This window comes from Diadema antillarum, unplaced genomic scaffold, assembly GCF_040938485.1.
Source record: "Diadema antillarum isolate AM-2024a unplaced genomic scaffold, OU_Dant_1.0 seq00000070_RagTag, whole genome shotgun sequence".
NCBI classification, from domain to species: Eukaryota; Metazoa; Echinodermata; class Echinoidea; order Diadematoida; family Diadematidae; genus Diadema; species Diadema antillarum.
The window spans coordinates 1,004,974-1,019,600 of record NW_027271169.1 but is presented as its reverse complement, the minus strand read 5'-3'; the positions used below and the strand labels follow the sequence as shown (position 1 = coordinate 1,019,600).

General features: G+C 38.8%; 1 protein-coding gene across 1 annotated transcript in view; it reads left to right on the top strand.

Moving 5' to 3' along the window:
- The window catches only part of LOC139726015 (GSK3B-interacting protein-like), a 29,626-nt gene extending 16,143 nt beyond the window's left edge, over positions 1-13,483 (top strand). The window contains exon 2 of the mRNA XM_071637094.1: positions 13,295-13,483. Coding sequence (XP_071493195.1) covers positions 13,295-13,483 — 189 coding nt within the window. The remainder of the gene's footprint in view (positions 1-13,294) is intronic.
- Positions 13,484-14,627: the final 1,144 nt, after the last annotated feature.

The following is a 14,627-nucleotide window of genomic DNA, read 5'->3' as shown; positions in this document are numbered from 1 at the left end:
TTGTGTTATGTTGTAGCTGAGACTTTGCGCTGTCGTAAGTGTGCCCTTAGTTTTTTCATACAACGTCGAAATCACATCGAAAATCTGGGTTGAAAGTAAAGCTTATCTTCGATGTATTGAGATATTTCTTTCTTTCTGCAACTTTGTTTGCAATAAATCAAGAAAAACAGCTCCTACCACCCCCATACTTAGCACATGTTTAGTTCATGTCACGTACATTATTTCACAAAATAACAACTGCTTGATCAGACAACATCTTGGGTATGTAAATTAGGGTCAAAGGTCATAAATGTTTCATCTTGTATATTGGCGAATACCTATCCTATCTTTCCCATATTTTGCACACGTATGGACGATGTCGCAAGAATCATTTCACAAAATAACCACTTTTTCTTCAGATGCCATCTTGGGAGTGTAAAGGTGGGTCAAAGGTCATATGTATCTGTTGCTGTATCTTCGTTATCTAGTGTATACAGAATTTGGTACCAAAGATGGCAGATATGACTCCCTTTTCTAAATGAGAATCCAAACATCACACGGCCAACGTCTGTAAACAGAGATGAAACCTGTATGGTCATGCTTATTGCGATCAGGACTCGAATCATTGATTAAAAAAAATCGGATCACCTTAATTTGTCAGTAATGACAAATTACAATCTCTAGTTTTTTTTAATAGAGGTGAAACACTTTAGATTATTATCATACATACCCATAATCCAAAACTTGATTGGGAAATTCCCCAGACAATGACTAACCAAATGCATTTGAGAAGTGTGTGGATGATCCAATAGTGAGTGTTCAAATTTGCAACTTTACAACTTTGTCCACTCTTTAAAGTCCCAATATTCATATTTTAACACAGTTCGTATCTCAGACAAGGCTAGTATTAGTGGGGGGTTTTGTCATTCATAACCATAAACCACTTTAAAACAAATGCTGAAGTGTTGCTGAATATGGAATTATGAGAGTCAAAGATTGTGTGTTTTTACAAAAATTATCAAAAACTTTGCCCAAAATGGGTTTTTTGAAGAAAAGAATGCCTAAATGCACTTCAGTTGTATCAAAATACCACTCAAATGAAAGAGCTTGACAAGTTCTAACATTTGATGCTAAATTTGTCCGTGTAGCTCATATCTTTTTAAAATTATTGCAGATTTAGGATTTTTAGGAAAAGTAACATTTTTCACAGAATTGCCCGTTTTTTGTATTCTTATTCAGTGTAATTCAAAATGTGTGAAGTATATGTGGGTTGAAAGATGTTTCAGATGTACAGATATCCCGAAGTGCAATTCCAATTACAATGCGGCAAACACTTGATCATACAAACTCTTCAGCACCAAACTTCTCTATCAAGACCTGTACTCTGTGTGCTGGAGATTATTTCCTCCCAGTCCCCTCCCCCTTCCCCCTCCCCCTTCCCCCTCCCCCTTCCCTCCTCCCCCTTTCTCCCCTGGAGGCATCTGTCTGTCACTCCCAGAGGTAATTGGACGATATGTTCATGGACCAATAGGGGGTCAATGTAGCAGTCTCTTTGTGATGGTGCAGCAGTAATGAGATATTTATACATGTAGGAGATTATTATTTTGTTTTGATATCCAGCTCATTATTTCCGGCAGTGTTTAGCGGCATACCCTTTGTTTGGATTACTCTTGAAGTTTGACATATATCTCATTTTGTTCCGATATTAAGAAGTAGATTACATCTAACGGTATGTGTTGTAGTTCACTTGTGTGAATAGCTACAATGTACAGTACAATATTATACATGCACTGTTTGGGCATATGAAGAGTCACAATTTGAGCTGAGTAGTAGGCGTATGTAGTACCTGATTTTTTTTTCTTTGCTTTGTAGTACATTGTAGTTGTTGTTACTGGTAGTTTCAAGTCTGTCTTTACAGCATACAGTAGATATGTTTTATCTGTGTTACAGTGCTCACTGAGAGGTGAGAGAGGTGTTTTACACCATCTTCCGGTACCCAAGTTGTAGCAGAGTATGTACAAAACTGATTTTGTTTCAGTATGCAAATAAGTTTTGTCTGTGGCATCATAATTCACCTCCAACGCAGCGGGTAAACAGCTGATGAGGCAGGGGTTGTCCTGCTAGGGAAGCATTTAGGAGCCCAAAGGAATGAGAACTCATCCCATGCGCATGTATGCCAAAAATATGAAATGGAAGATTCAAATAAAATCATGCTGTGAATTTGTGAAAGGTTTCACATAACCTTTAATCATGAGATTTATTCGGCTCTTTTTCTATTACTGATTTCTTCCTCTTTGTGTGCATTTTTAGTAAAGTCAGTATTTTTGCCATTAGCATACAATTGCATTCATTGTACTTCATAAAATGCAGTGAATGGTGTTTACAAAAGCTTGTTTGGTGAGTCTTGTTTCATGTTGGTGAGTCTTGTTTCTTGTTGTTTTGAGAAGATGTGAAAACAGAAGGAAGAAACACAGTAATGAGGAAATGTATGTGCACAGTGACAAATTATAGTTCTGTCAACAAAGGCACATACATTGTAGACATACATATTACTGTAGATAAACATTCCAGGAAACCCTCCTCAGAAGCATCCAGGAAGATTGTCCAGATTAAATGTGCATGAGCTGGTATAATCATTATGTTGGCGTGGTATCTTCACCAAAGGGGGTAGATTTAGGGTTGTACATTCCTGCCTAATAGACTGTTTGGCAGCCTAGAAAATGTTAATGATCTGTCTAATGACTTTACACTGTAGTAGCCGTGTATCGATAGAAGTGAAATGTCTGGAGTCAAGTTGTACATGTCTTTGCTATGGCCAATTACTTTCATCCCGGTCATATTCTATTACAGACGAAGGTACCCATGCACAAAAGGGGGGGGGGGGGGGATGTGAAAGATTAGTCTAGGTTTCAAGACCCACTAATTGTGTTCTCGACGTTGTCTGGATGCTACCCCCAATGTTCCGCCCTGTACAGGATCAAAAGTCACCACCATGTTTAATATATTTTTTGTTCTAAGATACCGTCCACATTTCTTGATGGATTTTCTTCAAAACTCAAATGAACTTAATATTTTATGCATCATGGCGAAACTTAGACCCATCGGCCCGAATTCACGAAGGTGGTACAATTGAAACCATTGAAGTGATTTCGTTACAAAGTGTTAACATTTCATTGACGAAATGACTGATTCCGTGACGAAATAGGCCATGCGACACTTGGCGCCCCATAAAAAATTGTGGTCTTTGTCCATGGTTTAAAGGGTGTGTACAGTTCTGGTTGAGGTTAAGATTAAGCTCTTAAAGGGGATGGCTAGTAACTGATCAGTGGGAATCAGTGGGAATGCTGGAGGATGATTGTTCCAATCCTTGTGGGGTTCATTTAAGAGTACATTATATATCTATTCTTGTGTGAAAATTATTTGCTTCAGAATGGTCTCATATTCAAGTAGTGTGCAGTTTAATGTTTCCAGGTAAGCGTCCCTGGTCAGTGACGGGGCATTAATCTGCACATTACTTGAATATGAGACCGTTCTGAAGCAAATAGTTTTCACACAGCAGTAGATATATAATGTACTCTTAAATGAATCCCACAAGGATTGGAACAATCATCCCTCAGCATTCCCACTGATTCACACTGATTGGTTACTAGCCATCCCCTTTAACGTTTTGCGAGATATTCAGAACTCACTCTATGAGACGTCAAAGAGCATGTTATTCTAAGGGGCATCAAAAGTTTATTTGAAGAAAATCGGTTTTGAAATGGCTGAGATAATATCCAAAAACAAGGCGAAACAAAGAGATCCTAATAAGAGATGTGGCCTGTTGCCTTTTATTATTATCACTTTTTTAGATATCTCAGCCATTTGAAAACCAATTTTCATCAAATAAATGTTAAATCCTTCTTAAAATTACATGCTCTTTCTTATTTCATAAGAGGTTTCTCATTATCTCACTTAGGAATGATCAAAACATGAATCCCCACCTCAACCAGTACTGTACAGTCCCTTTAAACCATGGTTTCAATTGTACCATCTTCGTGAGATTCGGGCCGATGGGTCTAAGTTTCGCCATGAGATCAGATGTTTATCAGAGTCAAATCAGGTTTATTTACTGTATGGCAGATATTTCGCAACATCGTGAGGGATACACTGTTTCCATTGTGTCACAATGCACATTTCCAGTTTGAAACAGAAAGCAGTAACTGGGGGAAAAATATAACTAATTTGGGAAGAAAGGAGTGTTTGCAGAAATTCATTTCTGTGGAATACTGTTGACTCTGGAGGCTACAAAGTGTTCTCAGCTTGTCAGAAATGGATAGGGGTTGAAGTCTACATAATGTTTGCCCAAAGCTTCAGTTTACCTCATGGAAGCATTCAGACACAGGAGTTATTGGTTTTTGTATCGCGGTGCAAGAATCTATTTTATAATTTTACCATTGTTCACACATGCCAGTGATATTCATGTGGCTGCAAATGAAATGGTTTGAATCTCCAGACTGCGCATGCCTAAACAATGATGGGAGTTTGACCCTGTTCACCTGAGTGTGCGGACCTTGTGTAGCAACTTTGCATTGCTGGATTTTTTCAAAAATCTATTGTCTCTAAGCAGGCCTTTCACACATGATTTGGCACGCCGTACACCGGGGTACTGTTGTAACCCGGAGTACCGCATTGTATAGCGCCATCTCATGCCCATTATTTATAATGCGTATCCGAATTCAGATACAGTACGCCGATTCCGAATTCGGATACGGCAAAGTCGTCGCAATGAACTAGCACCATAGGTGTTTTTCGAAGTAATTTCTAGCACCCAGATGTTTTATGCTTTCTTAATAAAAACACACTTGATCATTCATTCACTCAATGCAAGAACATTAGTGAATCAAATTGACACTGTCTTGGATAATAAACAGAATTTACTTTCCAATCTCATTCAAATTTAACATAATTTAAAATCAGTCCTAACAATAATATGTACAATAATATCAAACAGTTAAGATTATAACAGAGCAGAAAATAATTATCAGTTGCATGCATTAATTGTTGCATAATCACAAATAAGAAAACATTTTTGTGCATAATAATACTAAAAAATATTTTGACACATTTTTTGGTAAGCCAGGGTTTAGCGCTGGAAAAAAACAAACATTAATTCAACAAAATGGCGAATTTTCATTTGGTACCCCAGGGTACCAAATATTGCATCACATGCCATGCAGGGCAAAATATCTCAAGAGTTCCACAAAAAAAAATAATAATCAAGCTGGATCAATTTTTGCATAGCATTGCCTATTGTGTGAGAGAGTTAATGATTCTATTGTGTCCACTCGCGAGAATTCAGGGTTTGTTTGTTTTTTTATTTTGATGCAGAAATCAATTTTAAAAAACATCATTTTCTTTGTGTGTGAATGGGGCCTCTCACACTTCATCAAGGAGAAATGATGGTGCAGCATTGCATTTCACCCTGTGCAAACCCTCGTAACTGGCTACTTGCTTCTTCAAACGTGATTCACTGCATTTTTAATTCCTTTTAGTGTCTTCCAGGTGCATGGGTGATGAGAGGAATGCTTTTCCTAGGTCACTGCATTCCAAGTCACTAGAATATCTGATCTATTTCCCCCGAGTCATCAATTTAAGTGGTTAATTAACATTTTATGTGCTTCAAGATCCTCACATCACTGGACAAATCTCAGCTGACGTCTTAATAGTGCAATGAGACACCATGTCTAACACTGTCTTGTACGATATAATGATAGAGTAAAGATCAGACAGACAGATCAGTAGAAGGTTAGAGGTTCCAGGAAAGTAGGACACACAATGTGCAAGTTATGGGACCCTTGCCTTACTATTTCAGACATCTTTACAAAATACTGATATATTAGTTGCATTGAAATATATGCTAATTGGAGTCATAGGTGTTGATGTCACTACCTTACCAGTTTTGCATTTGACCTGCACTAATTTTCACTTTTGCCATATGAATGAAAACACAATCGTCTCTTGTATTAACTATTGTTATTTTGTAATGATTTAACAATGATAACTTTGATGGGATAAGGGGTAGAGTTACCACAAAATTATATAAACTAATGACACAATTTGTTTGAAATATTTGTGTGTGTGTGTGTGTGTGTGTGTGTATGTGTGTATGGGTGTGTGTGAAGGGGAGAGCTATGTGGTGAGGACATCAGCATCTGATCTAATTTGCATATAAGACATGTACAAACTTGTATGTGCTTATAGATACCTAATTTTATAGTTTTGGAGAAAATGTGCTAAACTTTGTAACCATTTCACTGCATACCTGTGTGATTTCAATGAAGCTGAACATCATTTCATTCGTTTGAATTTTGTCTATATAAATGTAGTGAACTCATCTTTGCATTGAGTGGATTTGAGCATAGACAGAGTTAGTCACTACATGCAAGAATGGAGTATTCATTGCATTGTCATTGTATAATTCATATTATTGGCATTCTTCTCTTTGTTTAATACAATGCCCTTGTCATTATTCACTGCTCACATTGTAATAAGTAGAGAAACATCCATATACTTAATTGTAATAAAGCTGGTATAAACAAACTAACAGATGAGTATTAGGCAACTATACTTACTTTGTACTTGTATATCTCTAGTGTGTAGTAAACATGTAATAGTATCATGAAATGCCATCATTCTTTTGTGACTGTAATTAATATATAAATGATTGGCAGGTTATTATACATGTACTCTCATTCATATTCCAATCCAGAGTAAGTAATGATTCTTATCAAAAGTTTGATAAAGATCAATACTGTTACTGTTTGCCATCACAGATACAATTATTGAAGTACCCATGATGGACACAAAGGAATTGTTGAATTGATAGTTTAATACATTTAGTTCTCTTCATTTTACTTTGTCTGAATGCAACCAAATTTTCAAAGATTTTACTGAACACCTTTCACCATTCAAGATATCTTTAATATTGAACATCGCAGTCGACTTTTCCCTTCAGAGTTCGGATTTGCAATTCGCTGAGCTACAAGAACACGTTGAAGGGGGAAATATGTCTGCAGATGTAGGCTTGGGAAAAAGACTAGTCCATTCTGGCAGGTTATTCTGGGTGTGATGGACTGAAGCCCCCCAACAAATCTCTTCCCCCACTTGAGCACACCTACCTCTTGTTTGTCTGGCTTCGAGTTCCAGACAGAGCTAAATACAGATTTGGCTGTCTTGCACTTGAGTCCCGGATGCTCCAAAGTCTAGCATGCTGCGCTGCTGAGAATTATTTCTCTAAAGCTGGAGTGCGTTGTTGAGAAATCCTCAGAATAAAGTTATCGCATGTGGAGTTTTTATTGAATAAACATGTGAAAGAAAACATTGTGTATCAGTAGAATGTATGGGTAAAGTTGAGATTTTGAAATATAACATCAGACTGTATTTTTGACAGTCAAATATAAAGTGGTATGATGATCAGTTTGCATTTATGAAGAAAAATGTGCTGCCGTCCCTCATACTGGTAGGTTTAGGAATACTTAAGCAGACATCTTCAGCAGTTTTATTTCAGTTTCACAATTTGACATGATCAAAACTACAAATCACTCAGCGTGACTAGCTTTAACATTCATTGCAGAAGTTTAATCGGCAGTTTCTCTCTTACACTCCATTTTTGAATTCTCATGACAAGGCGGCATGTACAGACTTCCATGCAAACTGAAGGTCCAGCATAATACAGTATAGATGAGAGTTGGACTTCAGTGCCTGACATTCCCAAGAGGATATGCTCACAATGCATGTCAAGTGTAACAGCCCTTTTTGACTGCCAGGGGTATGGCAAGCCATGCCTCGTATTGTTGCTTTTGGGATTTAAGCCTGACCCTTCCTGACATTTTGTATGGTAGCTTTCCAGGTCTCCTAATTTTTCATATCTCCCATGGTACAGCACATATTGCAGCTTGGTTCAGTTGTGAGCTAGGTGATTTCTTTGTGTATATCTTTCAGTTCCCTTTTAAAAGGATGATAAACTGCTGAAGGAATTATCTTGACAGAATTTGATGTTTCAATTATTGAAAATTGTAGTGTACCAAGATGATAGCCAGTTAACATGTCATCAATGCGTGTATTTCTTTGTATTACTTTATATGGGACCTTTCAAAATAGCCACACAGTCATGGAAATGTATGACATCACTTTTGGATAGAACTCATCATTATTGTGTACTGGTCCCTTTAACCTTACATCTTAAAGGACAAGTTCACCTTCATATACATGTGGATTGAGTGAAGGTAACAATGTTAGTAGAACACATCAGTGAAAGTTTGGGGGAAATCCGACAATCCGTTCAAAAGTTATGAATTTTTAAAATATCTGTACAATCACTGCTGGAGGAGAAGACTACTACAGTGTATGATGTCACATGCGTACAACAATATAAGGAAAATGAAAAGAGAATTTCACAAAACTTGACTTTTTTTAATAAAGTGCACATTTCCTCGACCTGTTACTGACTTAATGTTAGGGGTAATATTATTCCCCCTGACTTCTGAAAGAGAGAAGTCGAGTGTTCTTTTATTATGTGAGAAAAGTGAGAATATCTTGAATTTTCTTTATACTTTCTTTATATAGTTGTACTCATATATGACATCACAAGCTATAGCAGTCTTCTCATCCAGCCGTGACTGAGCAGAAACTTCAAAAATTCATAACTATTGAACGGATTGTCCGATTTTCCTAAAATTCTCATTGATGTGTTCTACTAATATTGCTGCATTAACTCAACCCACATGTCTATGAAGGTGAACTTGTCCTTTAACTGATACTTTGATTTTTCTGAATCCACAGGAAGGATATAGACAAGACATGAGATCTGATCTCAGGAAAAAGTCGTGTTTAGGAGGATTTTTTTATAGGAAAAAGTGAAAGTATGAGCAATAATCACAGTGATTATGTTCTATGCTTTACCACAAACATCAGCTTTTGTTATTATACCCCCGCCAAACGAAGTTTGAAGGGGGTATATAGGAATCAGCGGACGGTCGGTCGGGCGGTCGGGCGGGCGGTCGGTCGGGCGGTCAGGCGGTCAGGCGGTCGGTCGGTCGGGCGGTCGGTCCGTTGCAAATCTTGCGTCGCGAACTACTTCCTCAGTTTTCAACCGATTCCCATAAAACTTGGCACAGATGTGTGCCTTGGGTTGTAGATGTGCAAGACGTATTTTTTGACAGTACCCAAAAGTACGTTGCCATGGTAACGGCATATTATGGGCAAAAATGGGTACAAATCTTGCGTCGCGAACTCCTCCCACAGTTTTTGATCAATTTTTATGAAATTAGGTACAGATGTTCATATGAATATGTTAATGTGCAAGACACATATTTCCGCAGTGGCAAAAAGTGCGTTGCCATGGTAACGGCATGTTATTGGTAAAATATAGGGCAAAATGCTTCATGGCAAAACTGCTTCATCCCTGTTCTTCCAATTCTCATGGAATTCATATTGAATGTTTGTCTTAGGATATAGGTCAGCATGACACATTTCTTGACAGTGACAAAAAGTATGTTGCCATGGTAACAGCTCACATATTATGAGCCAAAATGATGGAAAATTTTGTGTTGCAAACTACTTCCTCAGTTTTTTCCCAATTTCCATGAAACTTGGTACAGATGTGTGCCTTTGGTTGTAGATGTGCAAGACGCATTTTTCGACAGTACCCGAAAGTACGTTGCCATGGTAATGGCATATTAATGGCAGAAGATCAAGGAAAGATCTTGCGGATTTAACTACTTCCTCAGTTTTTTGACCAAAGCTTATGAAATGTTGTTTTGACCAAAGCTTATGAAATGTTGTTTGGCGGGGGTATAACCAGTCGCTGTAGCGACATATCTAGTTGGTTTTGTTAAATGTTATTTTCTTTTGTCCTCTCCTGTGTTTTGCTTTAGTTTTCTGTTTTTGCATAGTGCAATCGGCCTTCACCCCATGAAAATTTTCCCCTGATTCTCTTCAAAAGGGATCCCATGAAATGTTATTAGAGGTCATAAAATACATCCCCATGAGTGAAGTAATATATGAATACGAGATATATGTTCTTAGGTGATAAAGTGCGGGCCATGACTCCAAATATTGGAAAATGATTTATGAAAAGATGTCACAGGATGCCTTCCTCGGATGTCTGACTTTAAATACAAGGCGTGCTTTCTCTGCGGTGATATGGTAGGAGGATCGATGTCCAGAATAGAAATATGTACTGCTGTCGGAGAAGCACTATCACCTTTCCTCCACCTTTCCTCCGTAAAGCCCATCCCGAGGGATTTAAAGCTATTTCACTCTCACTTTTGTATTCCCTCCTAGTATTATGCAGTTATGTTGCTGACGGTTACAATATAATTTATGTCGAATATAAAAAATCTGACTATGCAGTGTATGTAGGGGAAGTGTGGGAGAGTTGAGCCACTGGGAGAGTTGATCCAGGCCACCTCACATCTTCATAGTGACTGACAGCAGTCAGCTGCTGCCATTTCTTGTTCATGCCTATGATTAACTATATACCAGTGTATGAGGCAGCGACGTTGGACGAAGCATGACAAAATAGTCAAAGAAAAAACATTTTTGGTCACCAAAAGTGAATGTCCACTTGTCAGATATGTGGTTTTCTCTCACACCTATGGTAGAGGATAAGTGTGAATCAGTTGGATTAGCAGATAGTCTGTATATCATTTGTTTCTTTCAGCAAATTTCAACATGTTTGATGTGGTCAATTTCATAGGTTTTGAGGGTTAGTTTAAATGGCGACTGTGGGGAGAGTTGTGCCAACGTGTCGAGGGAGAGTTGTGCCATGGCTAAACCCTGTATTCCAATGGCTCAGCCCTCAAGTGGCTCAACCCTCCCTTCAAGTGGCTCAATGAGTGTCATTTTTTGGTCAAAGAAACGGGTCTGCAATTGGATGAGGTGAGGAATATCGGAAAGGCATGTGGTGTTCTCGCCAGGGGTGACGCCCTACGGGCAGTTTCTTCTTCATAACACCAACAGTTGACTTATTACGCAAATCCAATCAGAATGCATCTAGAAATCCTGATCATGTGATCGTAGGTGGACCCCAACAACATCCACATTATCCATCCGATGACCCGTAAGTCAAACAGATGCCCCGCCCCCTCTGTTACCATTACACCATCTTTCCTTAGATAGGTTTCCATAGTCATTTTCTTTTATAAGCCTGAACTTCTTAATACAAATTGTATGATATGTAGGGCCTATAGCAGAGTGGCTCAACTCTCCCAACCCCGTGGCTCAACTCTCACCACATCAAGGGAGACTTGAGCCATTTTGCAAAATATTTTTGTTGAAGTGTCACCCCCAAGTAGTTTGTGCTAGGTGTCTCATTGGGCTATCATATTATGCCTGAATAGTTGTAGTATATACCAGCGAACGAATAATCCATAAATTGTGTATAGTTATTGAACAGTATCACTAAACGTAAAAAGTGGCTCAACTCTCCCACACTTCCCCTATGCATGCATGCATTTCTCACCTGCATACAGTGTTCCCTCCACGTAGGGCATATATGGGGTTAGAGTTGTACAATTGCTACTGTAGACATATAAAAAGGCAGCTGACCTTGCAAACATGTGAACATACATTGTAGGATATACAAAGATGGGAGCAAAGCTTTTGGCTTCTGATTATTTCCTTCTTCTTCTTTTTTTTTGTTTTTTGATTGTAATGTACATGTTTTGATGTTACTCAATACTCATAAAAATCTGAAATATTTGGAACTTTTAGGAACTGTTTGTAGAATACATTTACCAAATGCAAGAAGTGTGTTAGAAGTCAAGCTCCCATGATGTACATGGTGTAACTGTAACACCAGAAGCATTCACTCCACGAAACTTTCACTTATTGGAGCTGACAGCATTTTTTGCAGCATTCAACTTTTGTGAATTGCTACTGGCATTCAAGACATTTTGTAGGAAAAAAAAAAACTTTTGTGTGCATTTTCTTTCATGAATCTTGGCTCCTCGCGAAATTCACAAAAGTTTCATGTACAGGAATGTTTCTGGTTTTACAGTACAGTGTATACCGCAGGTTGTTCCTCTTTGCTGTTTATAATGATAGTGTGTAATACTCATTAATGACCTGCATGATTTATATCTATTTTGGAAGGTTAATGTCCCCCTTTAAATGAGGTAGAGAAATACTCCTCTGGCTATGAGCTGGTCACTGAAGGTACTCGGTAGACCCCTTGGGGGATGCACTGCTGGCTGGATGATGCCGTGATATGATTGGATGAAGTCACGTGGAATGAGCAGCTGTGAGACTCGCACCTTCCATGCCGAGATAACACAGTGAAAGATGGATAGATGCACAGTGGAGCCAGTGGGGGTGGCCAGGGAAATGAAATGAATGCGACTAAAAATAGCCCCATTGAAACATATGGTAACACAATGCATCTATAGGCGATGTCATCTCATTAATCAAGCACGCATGCATTTTGATCCCAAAACTTTGGACTACTTTGTAACGTCTGAAAAACCTTCAAGTTTAGGTTGAAATCATTTGATTCTAATGCCTCTGCTCTGTGGGTGCTAAAAGCATTAACCACTCATTAAGTTTAAAATTGAATCGTTTCTTAAACTTCAATTTTTGTGAAACCACCGGGGGAAATAAAAACAAAACAAAACTCACGTATATTCTATTCATAGATCTTAAAAGAGGACTAGTAATATACTTATGTCTAAAGTCAGGTAAAGTGCACCACAGTCAAATAACATTGCTGAAAATATGCCATCTTCTTTCCACAACTTCTCTACAATTTCTAATAACATGAGACACCAACCATATACATATATGTATTCACAACTACTAGCTTATCAAATAATACTCACAATACTTTTAATCAAATTATATGAAATAGATGTTTTGTACGTGTCTAGATAGAATAGCTTTTAGACTTAGTGCTATCTAACATGTTATTCAGAATATGCATGATTCTTTTTTTTAAGCTGAGAGCTACAAAGTGTATTTCATGAAATACTGTACATTTTTCCAAGATGAACACTTCATTCCATTTCGTTAATAACCAGGAGATCCAACTCTTTGTCAGTCTATCTTCTTTGTGCATCTGTTTTTCATGCATACTGAGGTGCTTGTCTCTTTCTAAATATGCAAACAAAGGTACAATAGGGATTTTTTGAAAAAGAATGCAAGATTTAGCATCATTGGGGGAGATGAAATCTTTGCTACATTCCAACTTTGGAGCTCATTAAATCCATGCCCATTGTACCCCTTGCATTTTATAGACTGTAATCTGTTTATTTCTCTGTCTGACTTCTTCATGCAGATCATTGGACACAGCTTCGACACTGTCTCCAAGGATATATCCAGCTCCTACTTTGAGACCATCTACTCCCTCCTGGACCATCACAGTCCCAAGTACCGGCTCACCTTTGGTCAGGCACTGGCCGACAAGCTGCAGGCCTTGCAGGACATTTGTCAGAATGATGTGGAAAAGGAGGCGGAGGAGAAATGACCATCACTCCCTCCTCCTCCTCCTCCTCCCCCAGTGCTGCTCCTTCAGCTGAACTGTTGATCAGAAACGCAGGACTTGGAACAATGGACTAACATTGGCAATGCTGCATCAAGATGTGACTTAGCTCTAAGATGATGCTGTGTAGGAGGGTTGTGTTTGTGCACAGTGCTGGCAGCTGGTATAAGAAGAGTGGATGCCACATTACTCAACTGCTTCCAAAAGGGACGTCAGGTGGTGATGAACATGGACATCATCACTGTTAAGGAGAACTGGAAACTGGTGTCGCAAAAGGGAAGGATCTTGCAGGTTAGAGATATCAAGGTAACATCATCATCCCTGCGATGAATCTGTGTTTTCCGCCTGCAGCCTCTGGATCTACATCCCATGTGTATGTTTTGTGCGATTGGTAGGCAGTAAAGATAGGGAGACACGGAGAATAAAAAGATCTACAAGTGTGATCTCTGCCACTGGCAGACCAAAAGATTTGGAGATTACAAGTCTTGATGCCAATGTGGCTCCTGGTGAGCCATTGACTGCCAAGGAAGAACTGGAGCTGATGTTGGTGGATCCTCCAGGACTCCAAGGTGATGCCTCCAGAAGGCTCTTGAAGACCTCAGGAGACCTTATCGTGTTTAGACTGATCCTTGACCCTAGACAACTTGTCTCCTTATCCTCTCTCTCCTTATCCATGATATTTGTAAACTTGTCAGTACATCAGGATGTTAGAGAGAAAAATTCTAGACATCTTGGCATTCCTCGTGGCCAGTTCCCTCCTGGAAATGATCTGCATCTGAGACAAAGGTGCCCTTGGTACAGTGTAGTTGAGAGTTGCTCAGTAACAAGATCTAGTCAGTTCTTAGGAGTTCCCTAATGGAAGCTTTAACAGAAAGTCTTTGGCAAGTGAGGAATCACAAGATCGACCTTCATCTATGATGGACCCTGTTCTTCACCTGTTCCAAGAAAGGGCATGGTGCCAGGATTATTCTAGGGAGGGTCATTTGGTGCCATTGGCTTATCGGCAAGACTGTTGGAACTGAGCAATGGTGGTGTTTGTTGTATTACAAGAAATGATTGATAGGCTGAGCAGGTGAAGTAGGTGAAAGTGAAAATTTGCCCGTACACATCTCTGCAACTCAAAATGTAT